This window comes from Xenopus laevis, chromosome 1S, assembly GCF_017654675.1.
Source record: "Xenopus laevis strain J_2021 chromosome 1S, Xenopus_laevis_v10.1, whole genome shotgun sequence".
NCBI classification, from domain to species: Eukaryota; Metazoa; Chordata; class Amphibia; order Anura; family Pipidae; genus Xenopus; species Xenopus laevis.
This window is the reverse complement of record NC_054372.1, coordinates 71782638-71804839: the sequence shown is the minus strand read 5'-3', so window position 1 is coordinate 71804839 and position 22202 is coordinate 71782638. Positions and strand designations below refer to the sequence as shown.

The 22202-nt window shown below is 35.8% G+C and overlaps 1 protein-coding gene across 1 annotated transcript in view; it reads right to left on the bottom strand.

The window, feature by feature from the left end:
* Nucleotides 1-22202, bottom strand: part of fras1.S (Fraser extracellular matrix complex subunit 1 S homeolog) — a gene marked incomplete at its 5' end in the record, with an annotated part of 329350 nt that overhangs the window by 67495 nt on the left and 239653 nt on the right. The window contains 14 exons of the mRNA XM_041578095.1: nt 179-358; nt 621-740; nt 1648-1848; nt 1974-2237; nt 4955-5108; nt 7072-7234; nt 7686-7837; nt 9045-9292; nt 10527-10652; nt 13423-13554; nt 15137-15169; nt 17422-17559; nt 19253-19367; nt 21196-21309. Coding sequence (XP_041434029.1) covers nt 179-358; nt 621-740; nt 1648-1848; nt 1974-2237; nt 4955-5108; nt 7072-7234; nt 7686-7837; nt 9045-9292; nt 10527-10652; nt 13423-13554; nt 15137-15169; nt 17422-17559; nt 19253-19367; nt 21196-21309 — 2140 coding nt within the window. The remainder of the gene's footprint in view (nt 1-178; nt 359-620; nt 741-1647; nt 1849-1973; nt 2238-4954; nt 5109-7071; nt 7235-7685; nt 7838-9044; nt 9293-10526; nt 10653-13422; nt 13555-15136; nt 15170-17421; nt 17560-19252; nt 19368-21195; nt 21310-22202) is intronic.

Here is a 22202-nt window from a genome sequence, read left to right as displayed (position 1 = left end):
ATAAAATAATTTCTATCCATTTTCAGGGTTTAGTTCTCCTTTAAACAAAGGTATGGGTTCACTATATTGTTATTTAAAAGGTCTGTGGCTACAATAAACAAAATCTGCTAGAATGTTTCTAACAATTTGTTTCAAAATTTTTGGAAGATCCAGCAACATGGTAGAAAATTGTCAGTACCTGGAGTTCCCACATGCTCAAGGTGACCAAGACTGGGCTGCTTAGTAATGTGAAAGAAGAGCTCTCGAGGCTCACTGTCCTGATCAGTGGCTGACAGCTGTAGAGTGGTGATTTTTTTCAAAGAGTTTTCATCCAAAGTAAGACCTATATTTGCAGTTATGGACGGTGTAAATTTATCTTCTGCAGATGTGCCAAAAACAACATATGGGTTAGTCAATATTGTTTAGTACATACATAAAGTATAACAAATGTTGCCCCTTTCCTAGTATGCTACAGAAAAAAGGGGGATAAAGTATGTACAGTATACAGTATTAGAGAAGCACTATAACCATAAATAAGTTCTACTACAGTAGAAGAGTTATTTGTGTTTCATTTTATTATGTACTAAATGAACTTTTTTTTAAAATAAATAAAAGTGACCAAAACTTAGATGAATATTCACCAATTATGCTAATGTAGAATGACTGGTCAATCAGTTTATTGTCTTCTGGGTCAACCACATCAAACTTGAAGGCAAAGCTTCCACCTGGGTCTCCTTTCTCATGCTTGTATTGAATAAACCCTGCAACAAAACAGCCATGAAATAATGCTATTTTTCACACTCGTCCAGTAGAGAAACATTGTTTAATGATTGAACCAGCTCTTGGGACCTCGAGCAAGTCATCAATTATTGGCTTAATGACAGAAACTAGCCTACAAATAGCATGGGAATAAAGTACAGTACATTTTTAATGTTGCAAAGACATTATAGAATGTGTAAAAATAAGATTATGAGATATTAGTAAAAATATTCTACAGTGGAAATCTCAAACTTGACTTTCCTAACTTTCTAACACCAAAGGTGTGCATACTGGTAGTCTTAGATGAAATCATAAACACTACTCATGCCAGAACCAGATACCGAACACTCTTATACTATGCTAAGAAAACTATTTTAATGACATGGATGGGTCTCAAACTCCCCACGGTACAGAACTGGATCACATTGGTAAATCAAACTCCACCTCTTATTAAGCTCATCTTATTGGGCAGCGATTTCATAAAAAGGCTTGAAAAAATCTGGAGTCCATGGTGGGAAGCAGGGCTGGGGGCCAATGTTCTCTAACCTAGGACATCTACAATACATATGCTAAGAAACCAAAGGTTTTATACTGACTCTGGTGCAGGTGAACGGACGCTTATTCAGAGATCAAGAGGACGGGCACACCAGCTAAATTAGTAAATGCAATGTTGATTAAATGTATATTGTTTAAATACTCTGTAACATAACTCCATAGCTCTTATGGCATGTGTTTTTGTATTATGTTTCATGTGTTATAAAACAATAAAAAAAAATTATATAAAAAATATATTCTACAGTGGACTAAACTTGCCTTACTGGGCCAAGGTCCTTTACCTTTACCTGATTGCTCAAAATCTCAAACATTAATTAAAGCAGTAAAACATATAAAATATTAGCTTCAACCTACCTTTATTAATATCTGTTTGGGTAAAGCTACTAACTGGGCCCCTTGCAGATATTTGCACCAGGTTGTTGTTCTTTGACATCTGTAGCCTCCCAACTGTTGGATCCTTCTTTATGATGAATCTAAGCTTAGCGACATCTGAATCTATATCTGTTCCCTTTAAATACTGATCAGTGATTGTAGCTATTGACCCTATTTTTGACCCTATTGAAAATAAAAGTGTGTTACAATATTTTTTTATTAAAAAAAGATGAATGTGCATATTAGAAATCAAAACATTTAGTTCTTCCTTCATATTGTTTACATATTCTATTAATAAATGGAGGTACCTGCTGAAATTTGTAGGCCTCTGTTTATAGTCATCCTTGGAGGCTCCTTCTTTTGAGGTTCTATGGAAATCTGAACCCTTCCATTCTCAGTAAAGACTCCATCTGATAGGGAGAATCTGAATTCATCTGATGCAATAGTCATATGCTCTGGGGTGTAAACAATTAGCTCATCCAGAACATCTTGGTAGGTAAAAGTTGCTCCTTGCATAAGAACCCTTCCATTATCAAAGGGCTCTGAATAAAACTGCCTCCTTCGAAGGTGGCCTAGGAAAATAATACAATTTATCTTAATTGCAAGCATTATAATAAAGCCTGAAATTATTTACAATAGATTTCATGGTACAGTAAGTTACTTTTAATGTAAATATGACACATATACAACTAAGCATGCCCAATATTGAATGAATTTTTGGTTGACCTTTACTGCAAAGTCCCTTTATCCATTCTTGTAGATACTGTTAAGGTAGCCATAGACAAGCAGATCTTTCCCCGATATGCCATTAACAAGCATGGCTATATCGGGGGTAATCTGATTGTTCGGCCGTATGGCCAAACGATCCGATTACGATGTGCCATGGGCGGGTCAAAATCAAACCTGACCGATCGACCAAACGACCGATCTCCGCCGGACGAAAGATGTCGGCACACGCCACACACGATCCGAAAATCGTACGAATCCTCGATTCGTACGATAGGATCTGTGTGTCTATGGCCACCTTCAGGCTCATAAATCTTTAGACTGACGATTTTATTTCTTATTTTGTTTCTGAACATTACACAATGAATTTTAAATTAAACAACTCAGATGCAGTTGAACTGCAGACTTTCAGCTTTAATTCAGTGGGCTGAACAAAAAGATTGCATAAAAATGTGAGGAACTAATGACTTTTTTGAACACAATCTCTTCATTTCAGGTTCTCAAAAGCAATTGTACAAATTAAAAAACTTAAAATAAAATGTTCATTTCTAATACTTGGTTGAAAACCCTTTGCTGGCAATCGCAGCCTTAAGTCTTGAACTCATGGACATCACCAGATTCTGGGGTTCCTCCTTTTTAATGCTCTGCCAGGCCTTTACTGCAGCGGCTTTCAGTTGCTGTTTGTTTGTGGGCATTTCTGCCTGAAGTTTAGTCTTCAACAAGTGAAATGCATGCTCAATTGGGATTCAGATCAGGTTACTGACTTGGCCATTCAAGAATATACCACTCCTTTGCTTTAATAAACTCCTGGGTTGCTTTGGCTGTATGTTTGGGTCAATGTCCATCTGTATTATGAAAAGTCTCCAAATCAATTTGACTGCATTTAGCTGGATTTGAGCAGACAGTATTTCTCTGAACACCTCAGAATTCATTCAGCTGCTTCTGTCCTGTGTCACATCATCAATAGTGTCCCAGTGCCTCTGGCAGCCATGCACACGTAAGCCATCACACTGCTTCTGCCATGTTTTACAGATTATGTGGTATGCTTTGGATCATGAGCTCCTTCTCCATACTTTTTTCTTGCCATCATTCTGGTAGAGGTTGATCTTGATTTCATCTGTCCAAAGAATGTTTTTCCAAAACTGTGCTGGCTTTTTTAGATGTTTTTTTTAACAAAGTCCAATCTAGCCTTTCTATTCTTGATGCTTATGAGTGGCTTGCACCTTGCAGTGCACCCTCTGTATTTACTTTCATGCAGTCTTCTCTTTATGGTAGACTTGGACATCGATATGTCTACCTCCTGGAGAGTGTTGTTCACTTGTTTGGCTGTTGCGAAGGGGTTTTCTTCATCATGGAAATGATTCTGCAATCATCCACCACTGCTGTCTTCTGTGGATGTCCAGGTCTTTTTGCGTTGCTGAGTTCACCAGTGCTTTCTTTCTTTCTCAGGATGAAACAAACTGTAGATTTTGCCACTCCTAATATCGTAGCAATTTCACTGATGGGTTTTTTCTGTTTTTGCAGGTTAAGGATGGCTTGTTTCACCTGCATGGAGAGCTCTTTTGACCGCAGGTTGTCTGTTCACAGAAAAATCTTTCACATTCAAGCCCCCCCCTCAAACTAACTCCAGGGCTTTTATCTGCTTAATTGATAATGACATCATGAAGGAATTGCCCATACCTGCCCATGAAATAGCCTTTAAGTCAATTGTCCAATTGCTTTTGAGTAGTGAAGTGATTGTGTTAAAAAATGCAATTGACATATTATGCAATCTTTTTGTTCAACCCACTGAATTAAAGCTGAAAGTCTGCAGTTCAACTGCATCTGAGTTGTTTCCTTTAAAATTCATTGGGACAAAATTAGAAAAAGGTTGTCTCTGTCCAAAGATTTATGGGCCTAACTATATATACGCTACACTGTACATACACTACATTATACAGTGTGACAAAAAGTTTTACATTGGGTTTGGATTGGGGAAAAAACTGTTTGGGGGTAAACATCAAATATGTATTATTCAGGAGAGAAGTTGAGTAAAAGATGATTAAGACTTTATGGTCTGGAGTTTAATGCGACAAGAAAAGAGTAAAAAAAACAGCATTTTTTAAAGAAAGGATGATGGACTCATTACTTTGCTGGTGTCCAGGGCCCCCTTGTTCAAGATAACCAGTGGTGTAACTACCAGGGGAGCAGGGGGTGCAATTGGACCAGGGTCCGCACCCCAGCAGGGCCCCCCGGTAGTTTGTGCAAGCTTGCGCACGCTGTATTCCGGCTGCAGACACAACAAAAAAAATCGGCACGGAGGGGGGTGGGCCGGGCTGCATGACCTGTACCAGGGCCCATCCCCACCTAGTTCAGTTACTGAAGATAACCTTAAGCTACACGCAAAGGTGATACCATGAAAAGGAGCAGACACAAGCACAATGTGAATTGTGGATAAATATATGCAACATTTGTGCCCATTAATGTGAAAAATGCTAAATAACCTCTTAATAGGTCATTTTAAGCTGAACGTTAACATAAACCACTATTTCAATATGTTCAAATATTCCAAATAAATTCATACCATTTGTTGGCGTTTTAATTACAGCAAAAACAAGCTCATTATCTTGAGTATCCATGTCCTGAACACTTAAGCAGCTATTTTGTATTACTGCTCCTGATTTGGCATGAATTTTGAGAGGCAGAACAACAATCTTAGGTGGTTCGTCATTCTTGTTCTGCAAAAAAAGAATTACAAATTTAAGATAATAAAGGTACAAAGTAAGATGGTGAAAGACAATTATTAATTTGTTGTAATATTGGAACCATTTCATTTCTGTTTTTAATAACTATATACATTTACAGATGAGTCTCTAGAAAAATTAACAAGCTGCTATATATTTATATACAAATATGAGATTACTTTCCTGGAAAACTGTTATCCAGAAAGCTCTGAATTACAGGAAGGCCATCTCCTTAAAGTAAATTTTAAGTAAATAATTCTAATTTAATTCTATTTAATATAAAACCAACTAATTTTTTAATAATAAAAAAGTACCTTGTACTTGATAGTAACTGAGCTGTATAAATCCATATTGGTGGCAAAATAATACTATTAGTTTAGGGGCACATTTACTAAGGGTCGAATTTCGAAAAATCTGATAGTCGAAGTTTTTTTTTGTTCGAATTTAGCTGTTTTCGATTGAATTAAAATCGATATCGAATGATTTAAAAAAAAAAAACTTCGACTTCTAAAAACTAAAATAATTAGCTATAGGTTCTAGGAGGTCCCCATAGGCTAACAAAGCAATTCGGCAGGTTTAAAATGGTGAAGTGTCGAATTAGTAGTTTCTTAAAAAGACAGTACTTCGATTTTCAATTGGTCGAATATTCAAAGTTTTTTCAATTTAAATTTAATTTTGGCCTATTCGATAGTCGAACTAACCAAAAATACTTCGAAATTCAAAGTTTTTGAATTCGAAAATTCACTTCGAATTCACTTCGACCCTTAGTAAATGTGCCCCTAAATGTTTAAATGATTTTTAGCAGATGCAGACTTAAGGTATGGTGATCCAGTTTATAGAAAGATCTCTTATCTGGAAAACCCTTCTGGATAATAAATCCTATGTAATTTAAGGAAGCAAAATAGTCTTTAGGTAAGATAACAGCAAGATCACTGACATATTAGTCCCAATAAGCACTTAAAGCTTTTTATCAGCTTCTATAAAAAACTAGGGGGCACAGTGGGGCAGTGTAATGTTTGGGTTATATCACACACTTTCAGGTGCAAACTGTGTGTGTGTGTGTGTGTGTGTGTGTGTGTGTGTGTGTGTGTGTGTGTGTGTGTGTGTGTGTGTGTGTGTGTGTGTGTGTGTGTGTGTGTGTGTGTGTGTGTGTGTGTGTGTGTGTGTGTGTGTGTGTGTGTGTGTGTGTGTGTGTGTGTGTGTGTGTGTGTGTGTGTGTGTGTGTGTGTGTGTGTGTGTGTGTGTGTGTGTGTGTGTGTGTGTGTGTGTGTGTGTGAAGTATATAAAGATGCAAAATATTATAGAAAAACATTATAGACTAAAAGATTTCTGGACTGCAACCTTCCAATATAAAGGCTACTATCCCAAACCAACCTGTATGGCAATGCTTAGGTTGTAGGTCTCAAACTGGCTGGTACCATCCATCATGAAGAAACTAAAGTAGTCACTGCTTGGCTCGCTGTTGTCATGAACACTTTGGACATAGTAAATTCTGTTTTCCATAAAATCTTGGACTGAAAAAGTTGAGTCTGATTTTGATTATTTTGATAAAATGGAGTCTATGGGAAACCGCTTTTCCATAATTTGGATCTTTCTGGATAATGGGTTTCTGGATAACGGATCCCATACCAGTACTATACCAGTACTATAAACAGCAATAAAATAAAGACCAGTTGAACTAAGAACTGGCTATTCTATAACATACTAAAAAGTTGATCAGAATGTGTTCTGCCACTGTACAAGCAAGCAATATGACACTTTCTATTAATCTGCATAAAAGAAAATGATAATAAACTAAGCCCTTCTGTTTCCCTCTCATTTAAAAGAAAATTTGAGTAATATAAACTTAATAGTTTGTCATTTCACTGATTTATTAAGGTTGGCAATTATAATGTATAGGACTGTGCTTTGTTGGATGCACTGTTTGAGCAGTATGTTATGGTCCATTAGGACTTACAGTTATTCCAGAGGCAGATGTAGTGACAGGAAGCTGTCGCTCAGCAGATGTAATTGTTATGGTAAACATCTGATTGTCCATACGGAAGTTGAGAGCATTGTATACAGTAAAGTGGAAAATGTCTGTGATTGTTTGGCTGTCAGATTCAATAATTGTAGTATACCTGAAAGAGACACAAATGAGAGTTAATAATACATAACATACATATATATATTTATGCTTCATTCATTTATTTTTATATCATCAGGCATAATAGTGGTAAAATACTAACATACAAATATCATATGACATACAAAAAAGTAATTGTTATTAGCGACCGAAACCATTGCAATTTTGAAGATGAAACAAAGCAATAAAACAGAAGAGAGCAATAAGTAGATAACATGTAAGTTGGCTGATGCACTGAAAGTCAATGATCTTAAACTTGCAGATTTATCTTTAAAAGCTACGTCAACAAAACATTCAAAGTTAACCACTGCAGGGAGGATGGGGATTGGAAAGCGCCAGGCCGCTCTGAAGATTTTTTTGCAGGGGGGCCCAGTGCACTCTAGTTACACCACTGTCTAGTGCAGCATAAAGGGCAATGCATCTCTGGGAACTGGATATTAACTTACTTAATGTTGCCATTGTTTATATCTTCCATACTAAAAGAGGAGAATTCTGAGAGCTCTTCAGCAGATTGACCTGACTTTGCCTTGGTGAGAATACCATACATTGGCAGGGAGACCAACTGGATCCTGATGCTTGAATCAGGAGAATTGTTATCCTGTTCAAACCATAAAGAATATTAATCTTTTACTTGCAGTGGAATCTGCGCATTAGGAGACATAACCTGCTTTATAACTATACTCTTTTAAAACAACATTCTTGCTTTCTTTTTCAAATAAATAAAAATATTTTATAATAATGTAAGTTAAATGCTATATAGCTTCATATCTACTTATTAGCAAAAATTACAAACTGATACCCTGTGTGATATCTATTGCAGTTGATGCTCAGTGTGTGGGTTATGTTTAGCTTGTATGTACAATAAAGCCCTGTTACACTTATCATTTCAGTTTAAGGAAAATTTGCAGAATTAACTTTATCAACAAGTGAAGAGTAGACATATGTTACCCCCCCCCCGTCATAATAAATACAAAATACATAATACAATAATTTAAAATAAATAAACTCTCCAGGTAATGGCAGGACTGGCAGAGACACACAAAATATATAAAGGAAGCACAAATAATAAAATAACAGCTATGCTTGGTTACTTTAATTCAATTTGAGTAAGCCAATTAAATATCTCAAAAACTCCACAAAAGTAAATGTACAAGAACTAAAAATAAAACGTTTGCTATAATTTGCTATAGTTTGCTACAGATAACAAAGTTCCCAAATAAATAGACATAAGGCATTTTGTACTAGGGATGCACCAAATCCAATAAGGGATGGGAAGGGGAAAAAAAGTCATTTCCCAAATTAGGATTCGGGTTAGGTTGGGCAGTGCAGAAGGATTAGGCAGAATCTAAATCCTGTTGAAAAAGGCCGAATCCCAAACCAAACCCTGGATTTGGTTCATCCATATTTTTTACAGGTATGAGACCTGTTATCCAGACCTGGGGGTTTCTGGATAACGGATCTTTCCATAATTTGGATCTTCGTACCTTAAATCTACTAGGAAATCTTTAAACATTCAGTAAACCCAATAAAATGTTTTTTCCTACAATAAGGATTAATTATATCTTAGTTTGGATCAAGTACAAACTTCTGTTTTATAATTACAGAGAAAAAGAAAATCATTTAAAAAAAATTGGATTATTTGATTATAATGGAGACTATGGGAGACCTTTCTGGATAACGGGTTTCCGGATAACAGATCCCATACCTGTACTATGCAACCATTGATCTGGGGTTTAAATCAAGTAGCTTTGATTACCAAGAAAATATACCCTAGAAATAAAAGAGATAAAGTGAGGGAAACATACCATGTATGCAAGATTTGCTCTTCTTATAGTAACAGACTTCCTACTAGCCACGGTTATAGCCAATAGAGAGCCAGGAAAAAGACGAGGTCCATTGTCATTTGCTGGTGAGACTATTACCCTCACAATTGTTGTGCTTGATGTGATTCCATTTATTGCTGCAATCCCTATGCTATCCTCTGTAGAGATTGAACCGTCATGAACGTAATGTAGCACATTCCTGTTCACATCTTCATATGTGAATGTATCCCCTTTTATAAAAACAAACATTGTAATGTAAGCATACATGTTTTGTTTAGTTTTCTGACTAGAGAACTTAAACGTATGGTAACTATGAACAGTGAGTTTTTACAGTACAGGAATCAGAGACTGACATGAGTTTTTTTAGATACCAAGGCGACCATTGCCAATTATTGGCAATGATTATTATTGCTGGATCAGTGTCATGGTTTACGAGGTACTGTAAATGCCAAAAGTTGCAAAAGACAGAATTTCTCTCTGCTTAATTTGTGGTTAGGTCTATGGTCAGTGGTGACATTTCTGCAAAGACTTTAAGAAGGGTTTTGTAAGATGGTTTTCTGTAGCTAGGAAAGCATTATGGAAAAGGTTATATCTTAGCACTCCACCACATTATTTAATGTACAGTAGATACTACACAACCATGATAAAATGAGCTAAAGTAAGGAAGGAAGAAAGAAAAGTGATGTGTAGAGACATGACAAGTTTAATTTTTACAGATCTCCATTTTCATTCAAACATATCTCTTCTAAAAATTTGTTTTCTTATCAATAGTAGGGTGAAAACCCCAACTTCAAATGAAAATGAAAAACATTTGTTTTCAGTTTATAGTATTATGTATAAGACTATAAGACGAGTACAAGACTTTATTGGGGGAATGTAATAAAAGTCGATAACGAAAAAAATATTTGCAATGCAAAAAGTTATGCCTTTTGCCCAAAAAATGTTCCATTGTGCGAATTTAATATAGGTTTTGCGAACCAGGAAACTGTTTAGGATTCACTTCCGACAGTGGAAAAAGGTTTCTAAACTTTATAGTTTGCGCCACTGAGCAGTGAACTGAATGATATTTCTTACTGGAATAGTTCTTTTGTTTGCTTCAAAAGATTACGATACCTTTATGCACTTAGTAAAAGTGTGCATTTAAAATTCACAATGTGCAATTAAAATTTGCGATGCAATAACAGTTTAAGGAAGAATGATACATTGTGAAATGTGAATTTCTACTCTTATTTGTGCAGTTTTTCTCTTGGCAACGTTTAAGACCCCCCATATAGGTATAAAACTTTTATCCACAAAGATTCTAGGGGTCCTGGCTTCCAATCTTTAGTGACAGCATGATAAATACTGGCAATCTTTAAACTGGCAATCTTAAACTTACCGGGATTCAAGGGATCTTTAACTAAATCTTTAATTTAACTTACCAGGATTCAAGGGATCATTAACTAAATCTTTAATTTAACTTACCAGGATTCAAGGGATCCGGGATACCAGCTTCAGATTTAATTAGGAGGCCATGTCGGGGTGGCTCCACTAGCTGGTAAAACAAGTCTTCTGGTGCAGTGTATGTATCAGTTACTGCTAGCTGAACTCCTGCATCAGAGACAAACAAACCTCTATTAAAACATACACCAGCTGAATTTACCATATACTGTATTTCAGGCTTGCTAGCACCAATGCTGCATCATAAGGTTATTTAGGCATAACAGTTATAAGTTGCAGACCCATCAAACACTGAAGGGCTTCACAAGGGACTTGTGAACAAAATGAACAAACGCTAAACATGAACAACGCTAAAGCTTCTTAAAAAAAAATAAGACTTTCTAACCATTTTATTTCACAAGACCTGAAAAACCAACTGCTAAATACAAGAAATTTAGACAAGATTATATGGATTGACCTATGACTGATTTACTTGAATTCCTCAAAAAATAGAACGCCAATACCTGTATCAAAAGTGGGGTGTTCCCAGGTTCATGGAAGTGCTCAAGACACGTAGGTTATGATCAAACGTCTCGGGACAACAGCTGCCCTTCCTCAAGTGCCCTTCCTCAAGTCCTGAAACTTTTGATCATAACCTGCGTGTCTTGAGCACTTCAATAAACCTGGGAACACCCCACTTTTGATACAGGTATTGGCGTTCTATTTTTTCAGTACACTTGTAACTGGTGGTGGAGGGGGCCAGTACCAATACCTATTCTCCATAACACTTATTTTTACTTGAATTCCTTACTAAGTGACAGACTCGGACACTAGAGGTCAGTTATGAACACAAGTACAGATACACAAATTTCCCAATGTTACTCAAATTAAACGGGGAAAAATGCTGCAATGTGGTACATATAAACACTTGCACTTAAAATTGCAGTTTGCAAATAAATTACATTAATGAGTGTTTTACTGAATTTGTTTCCACAGATGTTACAGGGAAACAATTTTGAAATAAAAAATAACAAACATTGTATAAAGGTGAAACTTTTATTGGCTAACTAATATAATCTATTATATATATATATATATTAATATAATACACAAAAGCTATGAATATCTTGTAAATGATATCCTTATAAATGGTGAGTTCTGACGTCATCAGTTATAAACGGTGAGTTCTGATGTAATTTCTGTCACATGACTCACTGAAATTTGTGTATTATAATAAATAAAGTACCCCCAGTTGCAAAATATGAGGATATTAGAAGTTACCTCGGAGTCCCATGACCTGTATAAAAAGACTCGGCCGTATTGGTCATGAAACTCCTCGGTAACTTATAATATCCTTATAATTTACAAGAGGGGGTACTTTATTCACTATATATCTAATAATCTATGGATTATATTAGTTAGACAATAAAGGTATCACCTTTGTACATCTTTTGTTATTTTTTATTTCAAAAGGGTTGCCCTGTAATATTTTTACTGGCTAACATTGTACAGCAACTTTACCTGCATTTCCACAAATGGTGTTCTCTTTTTGAAAGTTATGGCTTCTTTTTGACTTCTTTTTATTAACATACATTTTGAGAAATAACATTTAAATGTTACAGTGTATTTGGGACTAGTATAAACATGAAGAAATAGGAACATAAATTACACACATCTTTTATCCTCCTTGCCCTTCCAGACAAAGGAAGGGCTAACCCCCCTCCCCAGAAATGTTGAATTCACTACACAAATCAAACTGTGGCTTAAAATAAAGCACAAGGAGCCTAAATAATATATGTGAATGCCATTCATATTCTTTCATGTTTATGCTATTTTTTATACATTTGACTTTATATTAGTGGGAACAAAGATCATACCGTAGTCAGGAAAAGCACTGTATTAAAATATATGATTTGTGTAATGGATTTGCTTGACTGTAAATAACTATTTTGCGTTGGCAGTTTTGGGTAAAACAGCATGCAGTTTGTATAATGCAGAGCTATGTCAACTGTAAAAGCCTTCAATTTTGCAAGGGAGAAGGCTAAAAACTTACGGGAGGATTTTATATACCTGAACTGTGAATTCTAAGCAATATTCTGTTGTATTATGGGGCCCGTGTAAAGTCAGAACAATTACTCTAAAATTACCTGTTTTTGTCTGATCCCGGAAATATCTTAATATCTCATTTTTGGGCCTATGTTAAGGAGCAGTAAAATATTACGTGGTCTCAGAATGATCCTGTAAATGACAATTCCCATCAGTAAGAGAAATTTTGGACTGACAATCCCTTCACACATTTATGCACAGTGTGCAGCAGCTGTTATCAGTTTGGTTTAATGAAAGGCCCAGGTCAGTGTCTACTGTAATAAGTAATATTTCCCCACTAATAACTGACCCATTTAAGTCTTACTTGCTGGTATATGAGTTTGATCTGAGACACCTGCATGTTGTTTCAAAAGAAAGTCTCCCTTCTATATGAATCTACTGGCTAATCATTTACATGGATACACACAAATTAATACTAATAATGGCAACTATAGAACTATAAACTGCCCAGCTCAAACTCTCTGCATTCAATTTTTTTCGACTATGGGTTTTAATATTAACGGTCAAGTTTAAAATTTGGCTACAAATATGAAAATTAGTAAGTCATAGAAGAATTTATTTAATAATGAAATTGATAAATTGTACCAGTGCTGTTACCAATAACCACCACTCAGCAAATAGTTGCCACTCTCAATTACAAGTTAGAAAATACATGCAAATATTAGTTTGGTTGCTGTGGGTAATTGTGTAACAATATATTCTCCTGTTGCCTTTCTCTTTCTCTCTAATATTGTGTGTTTCTGTTGGTTGAGCATTCCTAGCCTGCTAAAGAATCACAACTTTGCTAAGAAACAAAAAAGAGAATATATTTTAAAAGCTAATAGTGGCTTCTTACCAATGGGAGCTCTGCCACCCTGAGTGACCTCCAGAGATGGGGATTTCAGCTGGAAGACAGGTGGCTGATGTCCAGAGGAGAGCAAATGGATGGTAAATGGCATTTCAGCTGTGGTGAATTCCCCATATGAGACTGCAAAGAAGGACATTCAGCATTAATAAAAGCTTACTAATGCATTATGCACATAAATGACACACACAGCAGGACCTGCTCCTGCTTTCCTAAGCAAAGTGATACAAATACATATGATTTTCATTCAATTATTAAACACACAGGGCTTAACATATCACCCTACAGAGAAAACAACCCCATAATCCAGTTAGCAAGGTGAAACATTCCTCTCAGGCTTTGACAGGGACAGAGTAGGCAAAATGACAGTTTATTCTATATGACGTAGCAAGTTGTAGCATGGTAGAGTGAATTATTTGCAAGCAGTGTAAACAGTGTAATTTAGAAATAAAAACTACGCCATAAAAATCATGACAGAATCCCTCACAGAGGCAACTTCGGGCAACTATGGAAAACGCATCGCCGTGTGTGCATTAGTACAGGTGACTTTTCATTATAGCCTATGGGAAAACATGCTGAGGCAGTTCGGGGAGATTGTCGCTCAGAAGATGAGGCGATTAGTCGCCAGGCAACAAAATCTCCCCGAATCTCCTCGTGTGAACTAACCCTAAGTGAGTTTTAGAATATCCAAGTTTAATCAACTTTTCAATTGTCCTTCATTTTTTTTTTTTTTTTTTTACATAATCTTTTAGTTGTTGCTTCACTTTTTTGGCTCTTTCCAGCTTTGACATGGGGCTACTGACCCCACCTAAAAATCAAATGCTCTCTAAGGGTATAAATGTATTGTTATTACTCGTCTTTCTATTCGGACCCTCTCCTATTTATATTCTAGTCTCTTATTCATATCAATGCATGGTTGCAAAGATAATTTAAACCCTAGCAACCAGATTGCTGAAATTGCAAACTAGAAAACTACTGAATAAATAGCTAAATAACTCAAAAACCACAAACATCATACTATGGGGCAGATTTACATAGGGTCGAATAGCGAGGGTTAATTAACCCTTGATATTTGACTGCCGAATGTAAATCCTTCAACTTCGAATATCGAAGTCGAAGGATTTAGCGCAAATCGTTCGATCGAACGATTAAATCCTTCGAATCGTTCGATTCGAAGGATTTTAATCCATCGATCAAACGATTTTTCTTCGACCTTCCCCATAGGCCAACATGGCACTTCGGTAGGTTTTAGGTGGCAAAGTTTTTTTTAAAGAGACAGTACTTCGGCTATCGAATGGTCGAATAGTCGAACGTTTTTTAGTTCAAATCGTTTGATTCGAAGTCGTAGTCGAAGGTCGAAGTAGCCAATTCGATGGTCGAAGTAGCCAAAAAAATCATTCGGAATTCGAAGTTTTTTTTATTATATTCTTTCACTCGAGCTAAGTAAATGGGCCCCTAGGTGTTAAGGGTTAACAACCTCTTTGACTACATATCCCATTGAAATACAGTTTGCATTGCTACTCTGGAGAACATTTATTTGTAAATTAGATTGAGTTTTTACAACAATAAAAATTGTTACAGATATAGCAAAGGTGATTTGTGCATCTGGAACACAAGACCACTTGCACTTCTGCAGTGAATGGAATATTAAACTGTGTGACAAGCAAATAAAATGTTCAGGTTATGGGTACTCAATCTACATTACCTGTAAAGAAGAATCTCACAGATTCCGGAAGTCCTACAAGAGAAATAATTAGTGTATTATCATCATCATCATCATCATTTATTTATATAGCGCTGTCAAGATACGCAGTGCTTTACTGCAGTTATAGTGTATTACTTAATTAACAAGAAAAAACTGTGAAATTAGGTATAAAGGAACAAAGCAAGTAGAAAGAAATGCATCCAGCTGAATAGGGTGTTATATATATATATATATATATATATATATATATATATATATATATATATATATATATATATATATATAGTATGTTATATATGAACACTTGAAACAATAACCCATAGTAACCAATCAGTTTTGTGAGCTTTGTTCAGTTAGCTGTAGAACAATGAATGTAAACATGTAATTGGCTGAATCCATTTTATCTAATAAAGTGAACTATTTTTTTAAAAAAGGATCCACAGAGTTGTATACATTTATGCTTTTTATACAAATCTGCTCATTGCTTGTAAATAAGCCCATCTGTGTTAAACAGCAACCAGTTCAGTGTCAGTGCTATGCCCTTGTGTACTCTTGCTTGTGTTTTTCCCTTCCTTCTCTTTGGCTCCCAGTGGTTAACACATGCTATTGGGATGTTCTGACTATTTGCTGATTCCCAAGAAAAAAGTAACAAATAACATGACATATATAGCTATAGATAGATGGACACAGACAAATATATATAGCTATAACATGGTTCATCTTGTACTACATATGCTCTGCTGCTCTGCTTAATTTAAAAAAACATTTTGAATTTTTTTCTGGTAATTTTTTTAGTACTTAGTTGTAGTATTTAACTAGTATGTTTTAACTTTGTACAGTCTAAAAAATTGGATAGGGATGCATTTCACTGCATGTTGTACTTGTATAACTATGCATGTGACAAATAAAGAATCTTATCTATAATATATATATATATATTATATTTGTATTTGTATAGAGCTCCTTGAGGGCAAAGCACTCTACAGCGGAACAATAAATTAGTAAAACAGTGGGACATTGCAATAGTTAATACAAATAGGTACAAAATACATATAAATATTAAAATATTAATACAGATTAAGTGCTTAGTGTCAAGGAGACAAAAGGGTGGAGGTCCCTGCCCCGTAGAGCTTATACACACACACACACGAAAACGTTTGAAGACCCCTCTTAATTCTTTGGAGTTTTGTTTATCATTATGAAAGGAGTAGCAACTTCCTTTTAATATATAACATGCCTTATGGAAACAGTAGTATTTCAGCAGTAACATAAAGTTTATTGGATTAACAGAAAATAAGCAATATGCATAATAACAAAATTAGACAGGTGCATAAATTTGGGCAACCCAACAGAGATATTACATCAATACCTAGTTGAGCCTCCTTTTGCAAATGTAACAGCCTCTAGACGCCTCCTATAGCCTTTGATCAGTTTCTGGATGGTGGTATTTTTGACCATTCGTCCATACAAAATCTCTCCAGTTCAGTTAAATTTGATGGCTGCCGAGCATGGACAGCCTGCTTCAAATCATCCCATAGATTTTCGATGATATTCAAGTTGGGGGACTGTGACGGCCATTCCAGAATATTGTACTTCTCCCTCTGCATAAATGCCTTTGTAGATTTCGTGTGTGTTAAGGGGCATTTGGAGATGATCTTTGGGTTGTCTGTAACCATTCTCATAATCCTCCGCATATGCCACTCCTGTATTTTTCTTGGCCTGCCAGGCCTCTGCAACTTTGCAACTTTGCCTGTGGCCTTCCATTTCCTGATTACATTCCTTACAGCTGAAACTGACAGTTTAAACCTCTGATATAGCTTTTTATAGCCTTCCCCTAAATCATGATACTGAACAATCTTTGTTTTCAGATCTTTTGAGAGTTGCTTTGAGGATCCCATACTGTCAGAGGAGAGTCAAACAGAAGCACAACTTGCAATTAGCCACCTTATATACCTTTTCTCATGATTGGACACACATGCCTATAAAGTTCAAGGCTTAACGGGCTAATCCAACCAATTTGGTGCTGACTGTAATCAGTATTAAGCAGTTACATGCATTCAAATTAGCAAAATTACAAGGGTACCTAAATTTTTGCACAGCCAGTTTTTCACATTTGATTTAATTTCATGAATACTGCTTCACTAAAAATATTTTTTCAGAAAACACCACAGTGCTCAGATGTTCCTGGGAAATGAAAGACATCCAAATTATGGAACCCTTATCCGGAAACCCCATGTGCTCAGTACAGAACACACATATGTATACAATAAGAGTACTATTGTTACCTGCAAAGGAAAACTCAGCAATTTCACTCAGATGTGTTGCAGCTCTGGGTGGTTGATATATAATCTTGCCTTGGTTAATATCTGCCTGTGTGAAGTAAGGCACTGAGGAGAGGGGCCTCTCTTTGTGTTCCAGGGTCCCTATAACCAGCATAGACAAATATAAGGAATCTTGTATTAGATACGAGTATGATTTTCAATATTATCATCGGTTTATTTAATTGACAAGTAGGTGTCAAAGCCAGATATGGACAATGCTCCCTCCCCAAATTTTCAGTCAATCAAAAGAGTCAATCATTGTTTATGGTATTATCTCTTCTCCATCCTGTAAGCAAACTTTTAATAGCTGCACCCACTTTACAGCTGATCTGAAATCAAGTATTTCCCATAGGTTTCAATGAAGTATAGATGTAGTTAGTTTCAAAGCAAAGTTAACAGTACTGTGGCGAAATATTCTTATGTGTTTTATAGCACTACAAAAAACTAACTGTCACCTAAACATCTATGTCTTAACCGCACAGATCTGACGCACAGTAACAACTAGGGTTACCATCTTTCCTGGAGAAAAATACCGGCCTTCCTATAAATATTGGGATCAACCATAATTTTTACCGGAAAGGTTGATAAAATACCGGCCAAGTGGCAACCCTAGTAACAACCAATGTGAAAAATAGCTGTGTATTCCTTTCAGTATCATCTTTCACAAGCAGTTTAATATAAACCACATGCTGCTTGTTTAGTGATTGCCTTTCCAGAAAGAGTGAATCAATTTAAAAATCTAATTTTTTCATTAGTTATTGCTCACATTAAAACAGTAATGCATGAGCTGAATCCAACTCTGCTGACGTTTCCAGTGACCTCTAGCACTGCAGATCAGAACATTTTAGTTTAGTCTTATTATGAAACGTATAATTGCAATTATTGTATGATAAAATGTACAGTGTATGTGCTATTTTTATGTACAGCATGGACTTCTATGTGGTCAGTATGGAAACCTACAATTGGCCTTGTGCCAGAAACCGATGAAACACTAAACTGACAGAGGCATTTGCATTGGTAGAATATGAGGATGCAGGACTCATTTCTTAATGCAAGTGCAAGTGTAAAACTGTATGCAAAACTGAGAACACATTGGTGCGACTCACAAGGTTACCTGTGTTCTTAAATGCAGTCAGCAACTTGCAGTGAGAACAAATGTGCCCATTTGTCCCCGAACCTGTGAATAAGACTAAGGGAGGTTTTTTCTTAGCGATATTTGTAAATTCCCCTGATCTGTTTTTTAACAGAGAAAAACTCTGCAAACTTTTAGGTGCCAAAGTTTTTCTTTGTTCCAAATTAGTGGCCCATTTAAGATTGCTTTTGGTTTTTGGATTACTCATGCCAAAAAGCATTTTTTTGCCTTCCCCCGGATCAACTACCAGTTAGGTAGGTAAAAGTTAAAAGGTTGAACTTGATGGACATGTGTCTTTTTTCAACCCAACTTACTATGTTACTATATATGTATGAATTCTGGAAAAAACTGCTCAATTATGGATAAATAACATGGCACTGCACCAGGCCTGGACTGGGATTTAAAATAGGCCCTTGCACATCATATACACAGAGGCACAAACAGCACCCCACCAGCCCACTAAATATTGACTGTCTTTTGCATCTTACAGCAGCCCCTCTGACATTTGCCACAATCCAGAGATTGCCAGCCTGAGCCTGCACTGCACATCTAAATTTTTTGCACATCTAAATTTTGCAATTTTAAAACACAATGGGAAAATACCCATGCCAGAGAACATAATCCAAATACAAATCACACATGGAATTAGTTTAGTTTCCTCACCTTCATTTGGCCGCAAGGGCACAGTTACATTGTAGACTATTTTTTCGCTTGGGCTCTCTGCATCAACAAAGGAAAGATAATGGGATCCAATCACTGTCAAACGGTCTTCAAATGCCTAGAAAAACAAGTTTGTATTCTGTTGGTGGACAAACCTGTTTATTTTCACTCTGTAAAGTTGTTGGAGCATAAATATGTTTGTTGCAGATAAGATTGGTCTGCAGGGATTAAGTCCAAAGATACATTTCATGAAGCCAAAGGAAATGCTAGGTTATTTCTGAATAATCAATTTCAAAAGCAATAATGTGTGATTTATTTATTTCAACACGTATGATCTCATCTTTTCATTGCAGAACATTGGCTTTATAAATCTAGAAATGTTCCCTTCATTTAATCATAAATGAGAGAAAATGTAAACTAAAAATTGTAAAACTGCAATATTATACACCAAATCAATGCCTTCCATTAAACTTTTTGAAGGAAAACAACTCTTCTTATTGTTAAAGGAATACTAAAATACAAGTTGTGATTTTCTCAGTAAGTCAAAGATCTTTAATGTAGTTGGCTAGTTACTGTATATACTATACCATGCCTATGGATCAGATTATATTAATAATTGGAGAGCCATATCAGCTCCCAGGGCCAGGCCTCCAGCTGGACAGGCATGTATCAGATACATACATGGACATGGAAATTATCATGCACAAAGTTTGCAAGCCATTTTATAGTGACTCATTTTTATTTTATTAGTTGGGGAGCTCAGGGTTAAGAAAGACAAGTAAATGTATGACAAGCAGTCTAAGTTGCTAAGCAATGTAAAGTGCATTATGCCCCCTTTCCAACATTAGATCAATGAATAAGGCTTGTGCTGATTTTATTTTTTGCCTTCTAATTTAATTATTAAATGAATTAAAAGTTTTCTTGCACAAACAAGCCATCATCTGAATCTGAAAGTTAAATCGCATTCCAATTCTGGTACTCACAAGCGATTAAAATTTGTGAACAGTCCAGTAAGATTCCCTCTGTATAAACAAACCCTCCCTTTTCCCAGATCCTTATATAGAGGCTACTCAGTGTACCGGTGATGTTTTTTGATTGTTTGTGCTTGTATGGAAAGGAAGTAGCAAAAAATTATCAAGAAGCACATACAGGCCACCTGGTTAAAAGCAAGGGGCCTAGACATGGCACGTGAACTTACATATTTTGGCCAAAGTGTGGTACTAATGCCTCATTTTTTGTAATAATTATTTTCAAAAGCAAAACATGCGTTGACAATTTTTCTTCTTCTTTTTGTGTACGAACATTTGCTTTTTGTCGTTTGTAGCAGCCGGTCAACTCCAGATTGTGGGTTGGACCGAGCGCTGGCACAGGGGCATTTCTAGCAGCTGTTCGACGCCACAGAGTAGGTTAGACTGAGCGTGGCAATTTATTTCTGTGTTTCATTTTGTGAATACCCTATGTATTTTTCTAACAAGTATTGTATTTCTACCATGTACTGTAAGTAGTCATTTCAGAGCTGATGAACAGCATGGTACTGAAACAGTGCTTCAGATAATAACATCTAGTTGTTTAAAGGCTTTTCTCTTCCATTACAGTACTTACTTCTTGTTGGCTCTTTTAAGCAGTGCCATTTTAACCTCTTGTATCTGTTATTAGTTGTTTTGTATGTAAATTTGAAAAATGTATACACCCATTTACTGTATTGTAAAGTGCTATGGAAGATGGTGTTTTATAAATACATGTTACTAAAAATAATGAAAGAACTTGATTCTGGTTAGTCATGTCAATCATTAATTTAAGAAATCATTCTTATTATTAGCAAAGTGCTAACATATTCTACAGTGCTGTACAAGTGTTGCCCACTATACATAAGAGCTGTTGCAATTGATGCAGGCAGGGATGCGCTTCTTGTAAATAAAGAGATCTAATAGTTTTTTTTTTCTTACAGTCATATGAAGAGATGATCCAGGAGACAACTGAGGGGCCCCAGGATGGTTTGGAACAATACCAATGCTGAAGACATGACTGTCCTGTGGTATCTGAGAAGCTGCACTCGAAATCTGCCAAAAAATTCATCAGAAATTATAAAGGCTTCCTTACTTCAAATCTGTAAAATCCCTTCTATCATTTAAATACAACTGTCACTTGCAGGTAAATTGTAGTTATGTTGGCTAAACAGAAGCTGTATTATTACTGTAGTGGTTTTGGTTTGACCTTCAGTATACACTAAAATATTGATATTTGTAAATGAAAATCTGTATCTGCAAATTACTGACATTTATAACAGCGATAGTCTTACATAATCTGCCATAATACACCTTTTGATTTTGGATTGTCTGGCCACCCATATCTCCTGCTAGTTCCACTTTGAGCTTCATTTGCAAACCTATGGATATAAAATATTTTGCTAGGCTACTTATAAATGTTTGTTCCTGCCTGGGCTATGCTGAATAAACAACATGTGAATCCCAATGGAAAACTATGTTCTCAATAAAGACCAAAAAATCAAATATGTAACATCTAAGGGAGTAACAGTAGGCATTCTCACAATGAATATTGAATGATGCATCAGATTTATTACAGTATAATTTTCTCTGGAGTATCCTGGATCTTTTACTCATTAATTATATGACAAAAGTGTTACAGCATAGGGCAGAAGCCCCGTCTCTCCCAACCAATCAATGATTTTAATGAAAATTCAGAATGGAATCTCTCTAATCCCACCTGAAAACATTGGAGAGTACACAGCAAAATAAATGAGATGATATAAACTTCCCAAAAAAGTACGCTGTTCAGCAGCACAATACTTATTTTCTTTCAACACAATATCCTTTCTACACCTGGCTCTGTTCTTTTTTTTTTTCACAAATGTTTTTATTTGTTTTTCCAGAATACAAATAAAAGAAATTAAAACAAAATCATGACCAAAGAAAAAAAAAAAAAAGGTAAATAA